The sequence below is a fragment of the Seriola lalandi genome, unplaced genomic scaffold, assembly GCF_002814215.2.
Source record: "Seriola lalandi dorsalis isolate HSWRI2012SDOR001 ecotype SW California unplaced genomic scaffold, Sedor1 jcf7180002054675, whole genome shotgun sequence".
NCBI classification, from domain to species: domain Eukaryota; kingdom Metazoa; phylum Chordata; class Actinopteri; order Carangiformes; family Carangidae; genus Seriola; species Seriola lalandi.
Genome location: NW_019525228.1, coordinates 315,506 through 332,036, shown reverse-complemented (window position 1 = coordinate 332,036; position 16,531 = coordinate 315,506). Strand labels below are relative to the sequence as shown.

The 16,531-nt window shown below is 40.8% G+C and overlaps 1 protein-coding gene across 2 annotated transcripts; it reads left to right on the top strand.

The window, feature by feature from the left end:
• The first annotated feature begins 1,464 nt into the window (after window positions 1–1,464).
• On the top strand, window positions 1,465–16,331 carry rhoab (ras homolog gene family, member Ab). 2 transcript variants are annotated; one of them, XM_023421720.2, is made up of 5 exons: window positions 1,465–1,597; window positions 9,360–9,517; window positions 11,203–11,323; window positions 12,797–12,927; window positions 13,736–16,331. In XM_023421720.2, exons 2-5 carry the CDS (start codon window positions 9,362–9,364, stop codon window positions 13,907–13,909), a joined length of 582 nt encoding a protein of 193 aa, XP_023277488.1. In that variant the 5' UTR covers window positions 1,465–1,597; window positions 9,360–9,361; the 3' UTR covers window positions 13,910–16,331. The 2 variants fall into 2 exon arrangements, with proteins under 2 accessions (XP_023277488.1, XP_023277487.1); XM_023421719.2 differs by having other exon boundaries at window positions 1,486–1,597; window positions 9,357–9,517.
• Window positions 16,332–16,531: the final 200 nt, after the last annotated feature.

Sequence of the window (16,531 nt, the reverse complement as noted above, 5' to 3'; positions counted from 1 at the left end):
AAGCTGTAAAAGTACCTATTTTGACGACTATAATGACTGGTCACAATAAAAATACCAGTAAAGCATCTTTACAGTGACAATTTCAATATAAATACACATTGCCTACCAACCAGTCCCTCTGCAGTTGACTGAAATAAGTTTAAATTGAACCAAAATTAAATGAAATGTCGTCCTGATCCGTTCATAATGGAAAAATAGAAGGTAGGTTGCTCTAATGACTTCTTTAATTTTACTCTCTTTTTATGTATCCAAAAATAATCCGGTACAATCCACTGTCAAAAACTGAGGACAAGATTTGTCCCACTGGTCTTAGAATATACTCACAAAATGACTGAGAGGCGACACAGTTACAGTCACAGACTGTGGTGAGATTGAACTTTCAATCCCAACTTTTAACCAACATGCCTGAGAAATCCTTAAAGTGCTCAGGAGATGGAAATGTAAACATCTACAGTTCAGTGACAACTGGGCAAACTCCATCTGTTCAGGAAAATATAGTGTTTTATCTTTATTTTAAGATAAAACCTTTTAAGCTTTATTTCACATTCAGCAACGGACTCATACAACCCTGCTGTGTTAGGGAACGTCATAGAAAATCATTCCTGCCTATAGCAATCAGGATATATGGTACATCTCTGACTCATCCAAAACACCTTCCAAATGAACATACTTATTTATTTATATTATCTACCTCTAATTTTTATTGCATACTTGAATCCTGTGTATTTTTGTCTTTTACTGTATTTTTAACTCAGATTTGTCCCCTAGCTCTCTTAACGTGGGTAGTTACCTAAACTGACCGCCAGGTGGCGCACTAGGTACAGACTAATACTTGGACAGTTGACTCTTCAATGACAGAAAGTTACATCTTCAGTGTTGTCAGAACTGTAATGTGCTTAATTAACTCTAATTTGGAGAATAATAGCATTGGCTCAAAGCCATCTATTTCTCAGTGGGGATACAACCACAGCATTTATAGTTTCCATCAAATGTTACTTAGCATTTGTTTGCCTAAAAGCTAACATGGGCTGGTACTTGAGATGAAAGTAAATATTCTACAGTGACTCATTTCAGATCCCAGTTACTAGTTTAAGAAACAATAATTTAGAGCATGTCTAATTATAAACCTGTAGCAGGTCTCAGTCTTAGTGGGTAAAGAAACAGAATCCCGCTCAGTCTGAAAAAGTTACTAGTTTAAGAAACAATAATTTAGAGCATGTCTAATTATAAACCTGTAGCAGGTCTCAGTCTTAGTGGGTAAAGAAACAGAATCCCGCTCAGTCTGAAAATATACGGTGTTTATGGCTCGATATAATTGCACTACTGTTACAGATTTCCATACAGCTGATGAGACAGGAACTCTGCCCACAGTGCTCGTATAAGCGTCGTGCTCGCGCAGGTGTGGCTCTCAGGCTCGCGCCCGCGTCAACCCTCCCCCTCAGCTACAAACTACAAACCCAGGCTGCGCGCTCACGTGAAGTAATTCATTGTATCAGACTGAGACGAGAGGAAGCAGCGAGCGATTCGACTGGTCGGTAAACCAGCTCTGCCCCGCGAAAACACTGAAAAACCCGACTGCCCGCCACAGAAACTGCAGGTAAACTACTTTCTTGAATACCAAACGATTATAAAGCGCCACTTTTACCATATTCTTCAGTTTAGAAGCGGACGTGGTTATTTTATTTAAAGTTATCCGGAGCTTTGAAAGGCCGTGCTAGCAAAGCTAAAAGCTAGCGGGGTTAGCCAACGGTAGCCAAGTTAGCTTTTCCTCACACCGACCTCAATCGCTATTGCCGCTTCCGCACTTGCCGCACAGTTGAGCTGAGGAGGGCTGTTAGCAAACTGTGCTAACTTCAGTAACGTCTGTAAACTGGACCGTAAAGACTAGCTTAAATTAGCGAGCCAGCCGGAGCCAAACAATGAAGCTCTTTTCCTGACTTGCCTCGGCTGACCAGGCGGCTTCCTAACGGCTCGGCGTTACTTCATGAATGGCTGATAATGGTAATTTTCCAATAACATGCTAAACTCTATATAGATTTAATAAACCACTACTGTACTGTGTACTTTGCTTTTTTTGAACCCCAACACTCTTTTATTTTATTTATTTGTCGTTCTGAAGCTTCTAAAACGTGTCAGTGATAATAAGACATAGAGTCTCTACTTGACGAGGGATTTTAAGTTTAACTCTTTCCTGAAACGAGGGTTTGTCATTAGCTGAAAGTCTTATCTACTGTACGTATCGTATGTGCGGGTCTCGCTCGGTGTTTAGTTTGGATCGGGGCCACCCACCCATTCTTCCACTGCGGACACACTAGCCATCTGTTGCCTCTGTGATGACGCCATCTTTCTGGTGACCCACCCAGTGGCTCGCTGGTTTAAAAACAATGTTTGACTGAACACTGGGAGCTCTCTCAGGCCAGACACACAACTTCTTCTGTGTGTTGCCTACGACGCCCAGTATACCACACTAAGCTTCAGTCAGTTTTCTAGCCAGTCATTGTAGTGTAAGATATTCGACCACATAGGGCTTGGTGATCTATCATCACTGCTATTAATGATATGACACAATTATGTGTGTCAGAGTTTGTGTTTTCATACATTAGTAAATCAAAGCTAAGACATCTGATATGGTCCTGGGGAAAAATAGCAGCAATGTACATGATTTTCAAGATGTTTTTTTTGCTCTGTGTGGTGTAAGGAAAAAGCAACACTACTCTCGAGCTACACATTGATAAGTAAAATTACAGTATTTTTTACGGTATTTACTCCCTTTTTTGTGATCAAATTTTATAATTATTTTTGCCCCCAAGCGCTGGAGGTTGCAAAAAAAAAACATCAGCACTTGCATACATCTATAACATTAGACATGGGTCCTATAACATAATGTACTAACATGCTGCTCTTATGTATCCATGTACATCATGGCATTCAGCAGCTGCCTGACAAAGGGTTTTTATACCCCTCCAACACTAGAGCCTGGATACATGATGCACGGATACATTACATTTCAGATTTGATATTTTTAGACATGGGCCCAGTGAAACCTCTTTTTATAATTAATTTAGCTTATTTTATGATATTTGCCAATGTAAAAAAGCCTATAGAATAGCATTTGTACTGTTACTCAGGCAGGTCTTATTGGAGGTTTTACACAATGTCACTCTTGAATCTATTAACTAACACCATATCCTCCATTATAATGGAGAAAGATGACATTGATTGGCTGATAGAAACCCAATTTCATTTAATTGATAGATTTAGTCAAACATCTCCCTATGATCACAGGCTTATTCCCAACGCATATATATGTCAGTCAATGTGAGACAGTTATGGCTGACCAGAATTTGACTGGTTGGTGGTAATTATCTATTAGTAGTAATTTTCTTAGTTTCAATGGTGCACCTAATTAAGCAATTTAAGTTTTTACTTTTTGATTATAAGGATTAAAGTCTCAACACATAATATTATTAAATAATACTTATAAAAATTGCAAAAGGATCGAATTTCATTCTTCTTACATATATATATATATTTTAATTAAACATACTTAAATATACTTTATTTATCCCCCAGGGGAAATGAATGTGTCAAGTAACTCATTAGTAATAATAATGACAATAGTTAATAATAATAATTATATTATAATAAAATTCAAGTAAAAGCACAAACATGATGATAGCAATGTGTGAAAATGGGACAGAAAAACATTTTCAGCCACACGAAACCTGAATCCTTAAACCTTAAAAGAAAAACTAAACGGTCTAAAAACATCTGTCCCATCAGTCCAAACATTAATTCAATAGGTACGATATCCAGTCAGTAATAAATGGTAAATAAGAATAATAGCTCAGTAGAGTAACCAGTTCTGAAGGAACCCAGCCTTTCACAGTATAAATCATATTTAGAATTTGAGATTAATCATTATATTTGTGATTTGAATAGCCTTTATGGTGGTCAGAAGATTCAGTGCTTCAGTTCAGCAGAATGATAATCTGGTTGATTTAGTGATTCAAAATCCCCAATTTTGTATCTGCTGTCTACAATGTGTAGGTGAGACAGACTTTTGCATTTATCCAACAGCCAACAGGGAGCACATATCACTAACCAGTCTTCACTGAATAGATATTTTGACAGTGTATTTTATCATAACGTTTGTGCTGCATGCTGTGGTAAAGAGCAATTATTTTTTCTGCTCCTCTGACACCGCCCAGTGAAATGCACGTCAGGTGGCAGAAGAAAAGCACATGCCAAGTTTCTGTCTGAAACTGAAATATTCACCAGCCGACAGTCAGTTAACCACCATTAAGATGGGTATGATTTTTTTCCAGCCTGCATACTGCGTGGGGTTTTTCTAAACACACACAGGTCTTAGATGGAACCGTGTGGGGTTTTCTAAAGGACAGACCCATGAATCATAAAGCGCACACTAATCATTTTTAATAATGGAGTTAAAGCTGTGTAATACGACGAGATGAGGCAGATGAATAGTGTTTAGTTGATCGCATGTGTCTGGACAGGAGTGGGTTTGACTGACATGCCTGTTGTCAAACATATTGTCTGTTTGAGTTTGATAGGATGACAGTTTAAATGGTTTATCATGCTGATTATTCCACCCCAAAGAGAGCTGCACGATATGCAAAAAAAAATCATATTGAGATCATTTTTGGAGGATATTGTGATTTCAGTTGGAATGGTCATTTTCACTGAAATGAAATATAAATGACGATGATGTGATTTTTGTTGGTTTTGTACCAAACAAACACGTTCCTTTACATTTCGAGAATATGATTTGTAGGTCGGGGCGTCTCTGTAGCACCGCAACACTGATGGTGCTAACAATGACACACTTTACCTTTTTATTATTTAAAAAAAATGCAGCTCCTGTGATTTGGATATTGCATTAGGTCATATTGAGATTGTATTTTGATTAATTGTTCAGCTTTAATCCCAAAGGTGGAGACTCAGTTGAAGGACAAAACCTACAAAGAATTGTTTTTAAAACAAACTGTGTGCCTTATTTAATTAACTAGTTTGAAGAGCTGCTTTGTCAAATTAAGAGCCTCAGTATTTATCCAAAGGAGCATAGTCAGTGAGTCCAGTGTGTGTTTGTGTGCAATAAATCAATCATCCCCATTGCAAAAATCAGTCAGATAAGAAGGTCTCCCCCTGCTGCCACCACCCTTTTATTAGCATTGACGGCAGGACTGTGGCGTGTTGCTCTCTGGTTATCTCCGTCACTTTGTCTTTATCTGTCTTTTTTTAAATTTCATCTCATGGTTTGTTGTTTGCTAACATGCAGACGAGGGCGTCGGTTTGCACATGCAGCCTCGTTCTTAATATTTAGCACATTGGTTCCCAACCTGCTCCAACTCATGGCCCATTTGAAAATCTTAAAAGATGTTGGCGACCCACATCCGACCACATAACAATGCAAAGGCCACATAAAGCATTTTCATTTTAAACACTTTATTTTGATTAACGATCAAATATTTGGGATTGCACTGAAAGCAGATGATCAATTTTTCTTTTTTGTTTGAAGGGAGAGATCCCTTGTCGATTCTCCATCTGTTTTTTTTTCTTTCTAACTCTTTCTGTTGCTAACCAGCTATCCATGTTGATAGTCCAGTTTTAGCCATATACGTGATCTTTTAGCGCGTAAACACACTGAGATAGCAAACCAAGTTCCTACCAATGGCTTATCACAGTGATGGGAGTTTTTCAACATTTTTAATGTTTTTTAAAGATCAACGCGTAAAAACTTTATATTTTTGATTTATTTTTTTATATTTGATTATATATAGCACATCACACATCAACTGAATTTGTTGTTACTATGGCCACCAACTTAAACCAGCCTTTTTTTCTCATTGGTGTATGGTAACATTTCAGCTCATGTGTCCGTGAAGAAGACAGTTACGTGGTTGTCCTCAGGCTGTAATTGTTGTTGCATTGCTTTCATCATTTCATACATGCACCACTTCAGATGCTTTATAACCCTGTCCAATTTTAGTGTGACTATGAGATCTGACTGGCCGTTTGCCAAAGCGTCCGGCAGATATGACTAACATATTGGCAACAGCTCAAGACGATGATGATAATGTGTGTGGTTGGTGCCGTGTAGATGCAGCTCGTGGTTTCTGATTATCACCCATATTTAATTATATATTTTGACTCCGAGCCAGTTTCATCCATGTTTTTGTTTTATCTTCCACTCACACTTTGCTTAAGAACGGCTTCGAGAGGCTCGAAGCTCGCAGGCGTGTTCAGCTCCTCATTTACACACTAAGCTCAGACTTGGCATGTTTAAGGCAATATGGCCCAAGAAAGACACAATCTCAGGGTTTTTTTTGTTTTGTTTTGTTTTGTTTTTTTTAAAGCTTGGGGACAACTGACAATTTTAATTAATTTTTTTTGCCAGTAGTTCCTTGTTGTAGTGGAGCATCTGCTGGCTTAGTTTACATAGTCCAAAGTTATGAACCTGCTACCTGTTGACCATTTGGCTAATTGTTACCTTACCGCCATTACATCTGCATCAGCGTACGTGCTGCCCCCCCCCTTGTTTTTTTTGTTTTTTTTTTTCCAACGTGCGTTCAGACATAACATTCTTCACTGCTAATGGAGATTTTCCTGTTGTCCCTCTTGTGTTATATCTTGATTTTTGCCCCTGGTCAGTGTTTTCCTGTATCTTTTTTAACATAGAAATTTACTCTGCTGCTGACCCTACCTACACACGACTATGTTTTATGGCGTAGACACCCACGCTCGCTCCTGATTGGCTCTCATCAGTCTCGACTACCAGCGGTGAATACAACATGATAATGAATTACAACCATGTTATCTTTGTTAGCAGCTGTTGATTAGGTTAAATTCTGTATTTTAACACTGCAGCTGTCTTTGCTGTTCCTCCATCAGAGGATTTTTTGCAACTAATCAACTGCAGAGTAGATAATCTATTTCCTGTTTACACCGGCTCGCACATGCTCAGTGTACATATGCGTTTTCAGCTGTGATAGTCTGTGTGTCGGTCGTTTCAGTTTGAAAACGCTGTTTTGAAATGTAAATGTAGTCGTGTGGACGTAACCTGAAATTTAAACCTAGAAGCTGTTTTCTTTTACTACCAGTCTGAATGTTCTTGTCGGCTGTTAAGCAACTCTAAAGGAACAATTAGTAGCTCTAATGATTTACAGGCACCAAGGTGCCATTTGTTGAAACGTGGGGACATTGTTATTGCCTTTTAACCCACCGGTCAAACACTGCAAGCACTGACCACACACTCACCTCCAGGCTAAAGCTGCCCCCATTTCTGTCTTTTCCCTTTTTTTCCTGGAGTCACAGAGGCAATGGTTTAATCTTTTTTGACACTGCTGTCCTACTTACAGTATTCATCTAACATTTATAGGATGCTCGCAGCACTGTGGTGCATTTCAGGGTCACAAACCAATGGGACCCAGGGCAATAAAAGGCCAAACTCAAAAGACAATTTTATAGGGAGTAGTAACTGACAAGAATTGTGAACGAACTTTTTGTCTGTGTTTCAATCGGCTCATTGAGTTGTCACACTTTAACACGTGAATGCAACCAGTGTGCCACAGCAGGTGTCTTGTTTGGGAACATTAGTTGGGGGGAAATGTGGCCAAATGCAGTGTTGTTTAGAAAAAGGCTTTTGATCAGGAGTGGACTGCAGTCACAGCCGGAAGCTGGAGGAAATATATACAGCACAGTTTAAAGGAGCTGAAACAGCCACACACACAAACACTCTAAAAAATCTTACAAGAAAAAAACTGAAGAGGAAGGAAGTTGGACTGGTTTGGACCAGAAACGCTCTTCTTATGCGAGGCCTGTGCAAGATGTTAACATTTTTTTTAGCAGAGTCATTGTTTTTTACAATATGCCACAAATCAAATTGTTTTATAGTTGAATGAAAACCAATGGTATCTCTGAGCAAAGCCAAAGTGACAGGAAATTGAACCTATAACCTCGGCCGTGGCTTCGGCTTCAGACCTGCTGCAGATCAAAACTGAGAGAACAGGAGAGGTGTGAGGAGTCTGCTCTCCACCACACCCCCAGCTGACTCACTGTGATGGAGATTGCAGGGTAGAGAAATGTGACTGACACCGCACAGTGCTGCAGGAGGAAATAACCATTCAGGGATATGATTTATTACCTCCTCTGTGTGTGAGCGCCTGTTGTCCTTGTCAGGATAGTAAGTACACGGCACATGTACCGTGTTAGCGCGGTGGTGCCGTCATGACATGACGTGTGTTTGATGTGAACTCGGTGAATAAAGTGATTGTGTCTGCGTTTTCAACACCCAACAACAGGAGCTTTCTGGGCTCAGTTCCTGTTCATGTATAAAGGGAAATTGCTGTTTTCCTGTTTTGTGTTTTGATCAGACTGTCGTTGGTAAAATGTAAAGTACATGAAGTCAGTCCAGTTCAATAGAACGTATTTCCTGTTTGTGGCTTTCTGGTGAGTGTCATTTCCCAATATGGAGAGATCCAAGCTGCTCTCAGCTGTTGGCACACTACATGTCACTCATTTGCCCCAACTTCCCTTAACTCAATTTGGCAAGCTCATTCTCTCACACCCACACTGTCTGTTGGTCTGTTACTGTCATGAATTACTGGAACAAAGGCGAAATTGTACTTCCTGGTAGCTCACATGTTGTGCTGTGACATGACTATTCTTGTATGTTGAAGCCTGTGTGAGGACGGGACAGGAACCTACCTACAGATCATACTTCCAGACGTAAAGGAGCATGTTTGTTTGCAACAATGATCCTTTCAACTGAAATTGCAATATCTGCCAAAATAATTGCAAAACAACTTATTTTAATGATCTTCTGCAGAATTTTCTTGTGATTTGAGCCCAAGTACGAAGTGTTCCCTGTAGCCTCAAGGTTTCAAACCTTCCTCATTTCAACAAAAACCTTTAACCACAAACACGACCATCATTGTGACCTTGGAAATTTTTGTTCCATTCATCATCTCCCCCCCCCCCAGAGCTGCTGCTTTCCAGCTACGCGGTTAAATGTGTCATAGTGTTGCATGGTGCACCTGCACCTGCATCACTACACATTGATGCTGTCATGCAACAAATACCAACCGTTACTTTCATGTTTTGTTTTTTTATGTCTCCTTGGTAACAGCCGTGGCCGGAGGCGTCATGTTGTTGGGTTGTCTGTCTGTGAACATGTTATCTCAGCCACGCCTTAAGATAGGCCGATGAGGCATTAAGTTGACTGTTCATTTAGTTTTATTTGTGCACAGGATGGTTTATTTTATCTGTCAAACGCTGTAGTTTCTCTTCTGATTCTGCTTTATTCTAACTGTTGCCTCCTCCACTGTGTCCTCCAGCAGGGATGGCAGCCATCCGTAAGAAGTTGGTGATAGTGGGGGATGGAGCTTGTGGGAAGACCTGCCTCCTGATCGTCTTCAGCAAGGACCAGTTCCCCGAGGTCTACGTCCCCACCGTGTTCGAGAACTACGTCGCCGACATAGAGGTGGACGGCAAACAGGTGAGACAGCTGCAATGATTCTGTCACTACTATTGGCCTGTCCCATCTAATGTGTCAGAGCGGAGTCTCAGGGTACATGTATTTGAGTGACTGTTTCTAAGCAGAATACTACAAATGATTAAAATCCTCAGAGAATTTGCACCTTTCTCTGACACCATTGAGCTGTACACGTGTTTCCAAAGCGTCACGACAGGTCGCTGCTTCATTTAGTTTCAGAAGCAGTTTTTGTCCTGGTATCAGGGCTCATTTTGTTCCCTTGGTGCTTAATCATGCTCAACGCTTTAATTCTACCTTCTGGGCCAAGTGAGTGTTGATAAAACTGTACTGCTCCATTTCCACATCCTCCCTCACACTGCAGCAGTCATCGGTTTCTTTCTTCTCATTTTTCTTTTTTTTTAGAGATTGCTTTGGTTGAGTTAGTCACAGGCCTTCAAATTAATAATAAAAAAAAAATCAGCACATTACAGGGTCTGGATTGTTCGTGACTCTTGTAAAAATCTGCAGTAACCCAGAAGTGAGAGGGATATTAATTTTAACTCCTTGTGACTCTCAGGTTGGGGATGTTCTGTAAGTGTGTCGCACCCAGCCCGACTCATCAGTCACCAACCCACACACCCTGACCTCATTTTGGGTTAATGGGATTGTGGGACGTGGAGTCTTTATTGGCTCATTGATTTCTGACCCTCTGTGCTGCTGGGGACGACTCGGGCTACTTCTCCTCGAGTGTCACACTTTTCCAAACTTCTCGATCTGGTTTCCTTTCCCCGTTTGTCCCTGCAGTCCGCTCAGAGAGGTCGCTCGCGCTTTACACCGTCATGTGCCACCAATAAGAATTATTCAGTTCAGATTATTTAGTAGGAATGAACAAAGATTGAACATCAGTATATTTAAATTATATGATACTGCGACGAATCTTAATTTAAGTGAAGCCACAAAACGGGTTAACATTTTCATATTTATGTTCATGTTCTGAATGACTTAAAAGCTATAAAAGTGTAAATGACCCAGAAATTGCTTTAACAAATTGGTAATGAATTTAAAATGAGGTTAACAGTCCGAATCATGGACCAAACCATCTGATGACGTCAGCTCTGCTATTTATGAATGAAGGGACTAAATCAAGATTTTCCAGATAAAAAACAGCCAAAGTCTAAATCCAGAGATTCAGATTCAACTTCACAGCTTAGATTTTAATTGTACCTTAATTCAGTTACATTTAAATGTGAATAATTAAACAAAATCTTATATTTAGATCATTAAACAGGACTGCAACATTTAAGATTATATTCACCCTGAAGTTTATCATGTTTAATTCCTTGCTTTCCACTTTATAGTCAGAACTCTTTTGCCTGTAGGATGCACTTGTTTGTTTTTGTGGAATAAGAAAATAAATCTGTCCTTTTAATAGTTCCTGTTGAGGACGAGTCTCACTGCAGATCTTTGTTGATTATCTCGATTATTCTCTGGCTTCACTGTGAAAGTCGTGTTGAGGATTTGACAAGGTTTATTAACTTCTCTACCTCCTGATTTTTTCTTCCACTTCTTTCTCCTTCCTCATTTCTCCACACTCCTTGTCCGTCTGCCTCTTTACTGTGTGTGTGTGTGTGTGTGTGTTTGATTGTGTGATTGTGTGTGTGTGATTGTGTGTGTGTGTGTGTGTGTGTGTGTGTGTGTGTGTGTGTCAGGTGGAGTTGGCTCTCTGGGACACAGCTGGTCAGGAGGACTATGACAGGCTGAGACCTCTTTCCTATCCAGACACTGACGTCATCCTCATGTGCTTCTCCATAGACAGCCCTGACAGCTTGGGTGAGTGCACGCACGCACACACACACACACGCATGCGCACACACACACACAGGTCAATGACATATAAGGCCAGTTTTAAAATACACAATAGAAGAATATTTATTACAATAGTTCAAATATAAGGAATGTTCTTCACATAAATTCAAATGAAAATGTTAAATTAAGTGATTTTAGATGAATAATATATATATATATATATAATTTCATTTGTTGTCATATGGAATATTTTCGTGAATTTAAACCTTTTTTTTTTTTTTTTTTTTTTTACTGAAAAAAAATGTACCCATATACACAGACACACACCTGTATCCATTCATGCACATCTCCCCTTCCAATACACTCCCTCCATCTTTCCGTTTTCACAACAGGTTATTTGCGGCCCGTCTGTTCATCCTGTTGTGGCCACTCGTAGGGGAACTGCTTACATTAGCTTCCACACATCAACACACCGACACAAATCACTTGTGATGCAGTGGCATGCGGCCACGCTGTAAAACTGGAACACGTCCTCTCCTAATGATGATGAACAGCACTTCTCTGATCATATGGAAATGGCTTTTCATAAAACGAGGCGATAAAAGCTGCAGATGATTGAAGCGCCACACGTTAATTAAACAGAATGAAATGAGAGGAAGTTACAGCTGTAATAAAACAAAGGCTCATTGTTCAGAGTCGTCTTACATGACCAGTGTTCAGACTTTACGTTTCTGTTTAAAGCGGCAGATTTTAACTCTGGATCCTCGGAGCTGAGGCTGGAGGCTGTGGTTTAGTTCTGTTCTTTAGAAGCAGAATTATCTCTGCAGCGACTCGCGTTTTAAATTAAATTACGTGGTAACTGTTAGACTAATCACATTTCTGGATTCCTCTGATTTAACTGTTAACTCACGTAAAGATAAGCGTTTCTGCTGTGCCATCAAACTGCTTTTATTCAAATGTTCCATTGTCAGTCACTGTGACTTTTTTTTCAGTTGTGGCAAAAGGAACTTTTATCAGCATTTCATTTTATGAATATTTACTTAGTTATTAGCATTTTCCGTTTTTCTCCCTCCGCGCCGGCGACAGTCAGAGCAGCCATATTGTTTTCAGGGTGTCCAGTCGTCCATCTCATTCTCGTGGACACGATACCTCAGTAACGCGTTGAGGGAACTTCTTCAAATTGGGCACAAACATTCACCAGGATTCAAGGATGAACTGATTAGATTTTGGTGTTTTAAGGTCAAAGGTCATGGTCAGTGTGACCTCACAAAAGACAATTTTGACCTTGTTTTTTCTTTTTTCTTCAGACGTCACAGAGCAGGATGAGGCCTAATGCAGAAACAGTGGAAAATATGCAAATACTGTTAAATAGAGTCGTGTCACTTTTTCCTTCATTCAGCCGCCGTCGTCTCCTGTTAGAAAGTTTATCCATCAGCTGGAAAAATGTAAATACAGTAGAGATTCATCACTTCATCACATGCGTTCTTTCTTCCACAGAAAATATTCCAGAGAAGTGGACTCCAGAAGTCAAACACTTCTGTCCCAACGTTCCCATCATCCTTGTAGGAAACAAGAAAGACCTGCGTAACGATGAGCACACGCGCCGAGAGCTGGCCAAGATGAAGCAGGTACCTGCATCCTTCTTTTTAGACACGTCTCTGAATTTATCAGCTCTGTCTCCTTTCTGTTTCTAGTACTTCAAATAATGGATTCTACACATCTGAAAACCTTTTTCAATGTGAAATCCCTCTAGAAATTAAGAATATACATTTTGGTTATTTACTCAGGACTAAAAGAGATTAATATTTAAAGAACATCCTGTTGGAGGCTGGTAAAAAGAATCTCACCAGGAACTGGACTTTAAATGTGTGGATGGAGATTATAATGGAGATAAGCATTTGTTAATTATAAATTAGAACAATTTACTACATATTGGAAAAAATTGATTAAGTATGCAACGCCCTGTAGGCCTGATTTTATTTTCTCAAATCAATAATTTTGTCATAGAGCAAAGATCCCGCTCTTCCTGTTCATGGTTCTTTTTCATTGTCTTTTCTAGAAACTTACTTTAAAATAAACTTTAAGAAGTTTTCTGAGACCCGACACAAACTCGAGTAAATGTCACTCAGTGTGAAATCTGAGACACAGTTTGGAACATTGTAAATATTGAGATTGTTTAATATGAATAAAACGTTTATCAAGACGAAACAGACAAACGTGTAATTCTCTTTCTAATGCAGGAAGTGTTCCCTCACAGTTTCACCTTGTGTGAAGGTTAAGACAGAAACACTTTCCCTCTGCTCCGTGTCTCTGACTGAAGCTCTGAGCAGTTGTTAAAATGTTTTCACTTTATTAGCTTGTGTTTTAAAGACTTGTGAATGTTGAGGTCAGTGAACGTTCCTAAACCAAACTGTCGCTTTTCTCCTCGTCCAATAGGAGCCGGTAAAGTCAGAGGAGGGGCGGGACATGGCCGGACGAATCGCAGCGTTCGGTTACATGGAGTGTTCCGCTAAGACCAAGGACGGTGTGCGGGAGGTGTTCGAGATGGCCACCAGGGCGGCGCTGCAGGCCCGCCGCGGGAAGAAGAGCAATAAATGTGTACTGCTGTAAAATGGCCGACATATTTGGACTGTTTTCACCCTGGGCTACTGTACACGGGGCAGGGACTCGGGAGGGACTGAGGGGTTATTAGACGGGAGAGGGAGGGGGGAGGGGAGGAAAAGCAGTAAACTACTACCGCTGTAAAATGGCTGTTTGTTGGACTGAATTTACCCTGGGACTTGGGTTTGGGAAGCTTTGATTGACAGGGGTGGGTGGGTGGATGGAGGGGCGGGGGACGAGGAGGAGCAGGAAACGACGGCCGCTGTTTTAAACCATTGGGCTCTTTTACCTGTGGGACGTTAACACCAGCCTTCAAGTGTCACACGCCACTTACACTGATGAAGACCAGGAGATCCCGATCCTCTCTCTGTGTCTATCTGATGGTTAAACTGATGGAGGTGCTGCTGAATTATGGGAAGCCTCACCAGGTGTTTGTGGTGGAGCTGGACAGGTGAAGGGATGAGGGTGTGACCATGATGAGACCGTAAACACCAAACCAGGACTAAACCGTTTCCTACATCCAGCTGACAGCGTATATTCTGTAGTTACCTGGACAGGTTATTTCAACTAAAGGAGACAAATCAGCTGTAAACTCCGTGAATCAAGCGCTCCTCAAACCGCTGCTTTCAACGCATTTGGTTTTAAAGTTCAAGTCAAGAACCAGAAAATAATTTTCTCTTGCAAAATGAGCCGTTTAGACGGTTGTTGTCGTCATCGAACACGTGGTCATGTGCCGTCAGGTGCTCAGGTGCTGCGTGTTGCATTATCAGAGAGGCGTGGAGTTAACAGCCTCACATGTTCAGCTCAGTGCCGTTCAGTCTCACGGTGGCTAATCCTGTGCTAACAGACAAACACACTGAGATCATCTGTTTGTCACCCAGCAGAGAATCCTGTTATTAGTGGATAAACAGGTTGAACAGCGCTGGGTTTAAGTTGAAGTTACTGGTGTGTGATCCTCTGATCTTTAAATATTAGACTTCTTTCCACTGCAGTGCTGTCGAGGGCGGCGGAGTAAAGTGACCCCCCCCTCCTTCTGTCAGGGCGACACATTAAATCTTTCCTGTATTTGATTCGTCAGCTCTCACCTGAAGCTTCTGTAACATTAAACACAGTCTAAATCAGTGGAAGTGGCAGGTGAACATGGTCCCACTCTGACACAGGTAACTTCCTGTCCGCGCCTCGGCCCTCCACCCCTTCCTGTTCCACATAGCTGACTGCTGGTGCTCATCTTCCCCTGGTTTCAGACCAGGACAAAGAACAAGGAGAGGAGAGTATTGTTTACATGCACACCACTGATCTCCTTATTTGGGATGAACGACTATTCTTTTTTTTTTTGTGTGTGTGTGTGTGTGTAGACGTATAAAAATCAAATGTACCAAAACCAGAATTAGTTGACGTCTGAGGGAGATAAAAAGGTGCCTGTGATGAACCATGTCGTCCATCATTTCCATGTCTGCCTTTCACTGGTTTCACTGTTGCCGTCTGACATCTGCTCCAACAGGTAAAGACAAACATGACCTTTTTACCCAGAAGACTGTGCGTGGAAATGCCAGAATATTCAGGTTGGGCAGTGGGATAGATTTGGAGTAAAGCATGCAGGTAATCTACGTCACTAACGAGCGGAGCGACGATTAACCACCTGCCGTGTGTTTGGGGGATTTTGTAAAGGTCTTTTATTTTTAGAAACGTGACGGTGGCCGTTGTGTTTGAGGATTGATGAGGCGCCGACCTTCCCTGACTTCTCTGTGTGTTTTAAAGCCAGACTGAGGCTCTCGACAGTGTTGTACCCTCCTGTTCTTCTTCCTGGCCTACAGGGAGGAGCCTGTTCCAGAAACCTAGTTTGTGTTGTTGTTTTTATACTTTAATTTCCTGCTTCAAAAAAAGAAAAAAAGTCATAAATATGTTGTCTATCAGTATTTAAAAATAGGAGGTGGAAGACTAGGGGACTGCTTACATGTTGTCGCTTTAGTTTATTCTTCTTTTTGTGCTTTACCTGAATCTTTCTGATGATTTACAATTGGTTGTAACGACCCGTCAATCATCCCTGCCAAATGCTGTTGTTAGGCAGTCAGGAGAAAGGCTGGCCCCTCGGCTGCCTGTCTAGAGCATCACTAGGACCACGTGTGCTGGCTCTTTTTCTGTTTGTTTGTTTGGAACACAAACATGGCTGAAAAGACGAAAAGGAAAAACAAATTAAGTCGCCTCATTATGTACAAATCATTTTTATTTCTTGTTTTTATTGTGTTTTTAAATTCAGATTTTTGGACGCTGAAGCAGTGATGTAAACAAAGGAACAGGAAAACCAAGCTGTATGCAACGTCTGTAAATATGAAATGTGGGTTTGTTCATACTAGACTATACACACGCACAGGACTGGAAACTGTATTTGTAAACTAGCTTTGGTTTGTGTAATAAATTACTTTCTATAACACCCAGCTTCTATTCATTATGGTCTCAGGAGGACGGACAGCAGCTCTATACATCTATAGCTCTATACTAATACATATATGACATGAATGGAGTTATGCATGAGAGACTTTATGAAGCGGTGGGTTACAACCCTCTGTCTGATGACGGGCCGACTGCGGCGCAAGTAACTCCAACTGGCAAAAGAAGAAATGCGTTGCAAAA

Excerpts from the sequence above, each read along its gene's own strand:
- rhoab (XM_023421720.2), top strand. The coding sequence starts at position 9,362 with ATGGCAGCCATCCGTAAGAAGTTGGTGATAGTGGGGGATGGAGCTTGT. Across the intron at positions 9,518-11,202 it reads TAGAGGTGGACGGCAAACAG|GTGGAGTTGGCTCTCTGGGA; the intron begins GTGAGACAGCTG and ends TGTGTGTGTCAG. Across the intron at positions 12,928-13,735 it reads AGCTGGCCAAGATGAAGCAG|GAGCCGGTAAAGTCAGAGGA; the intron begins GTACCTGCATCC and ends CTCGTCCAATAG.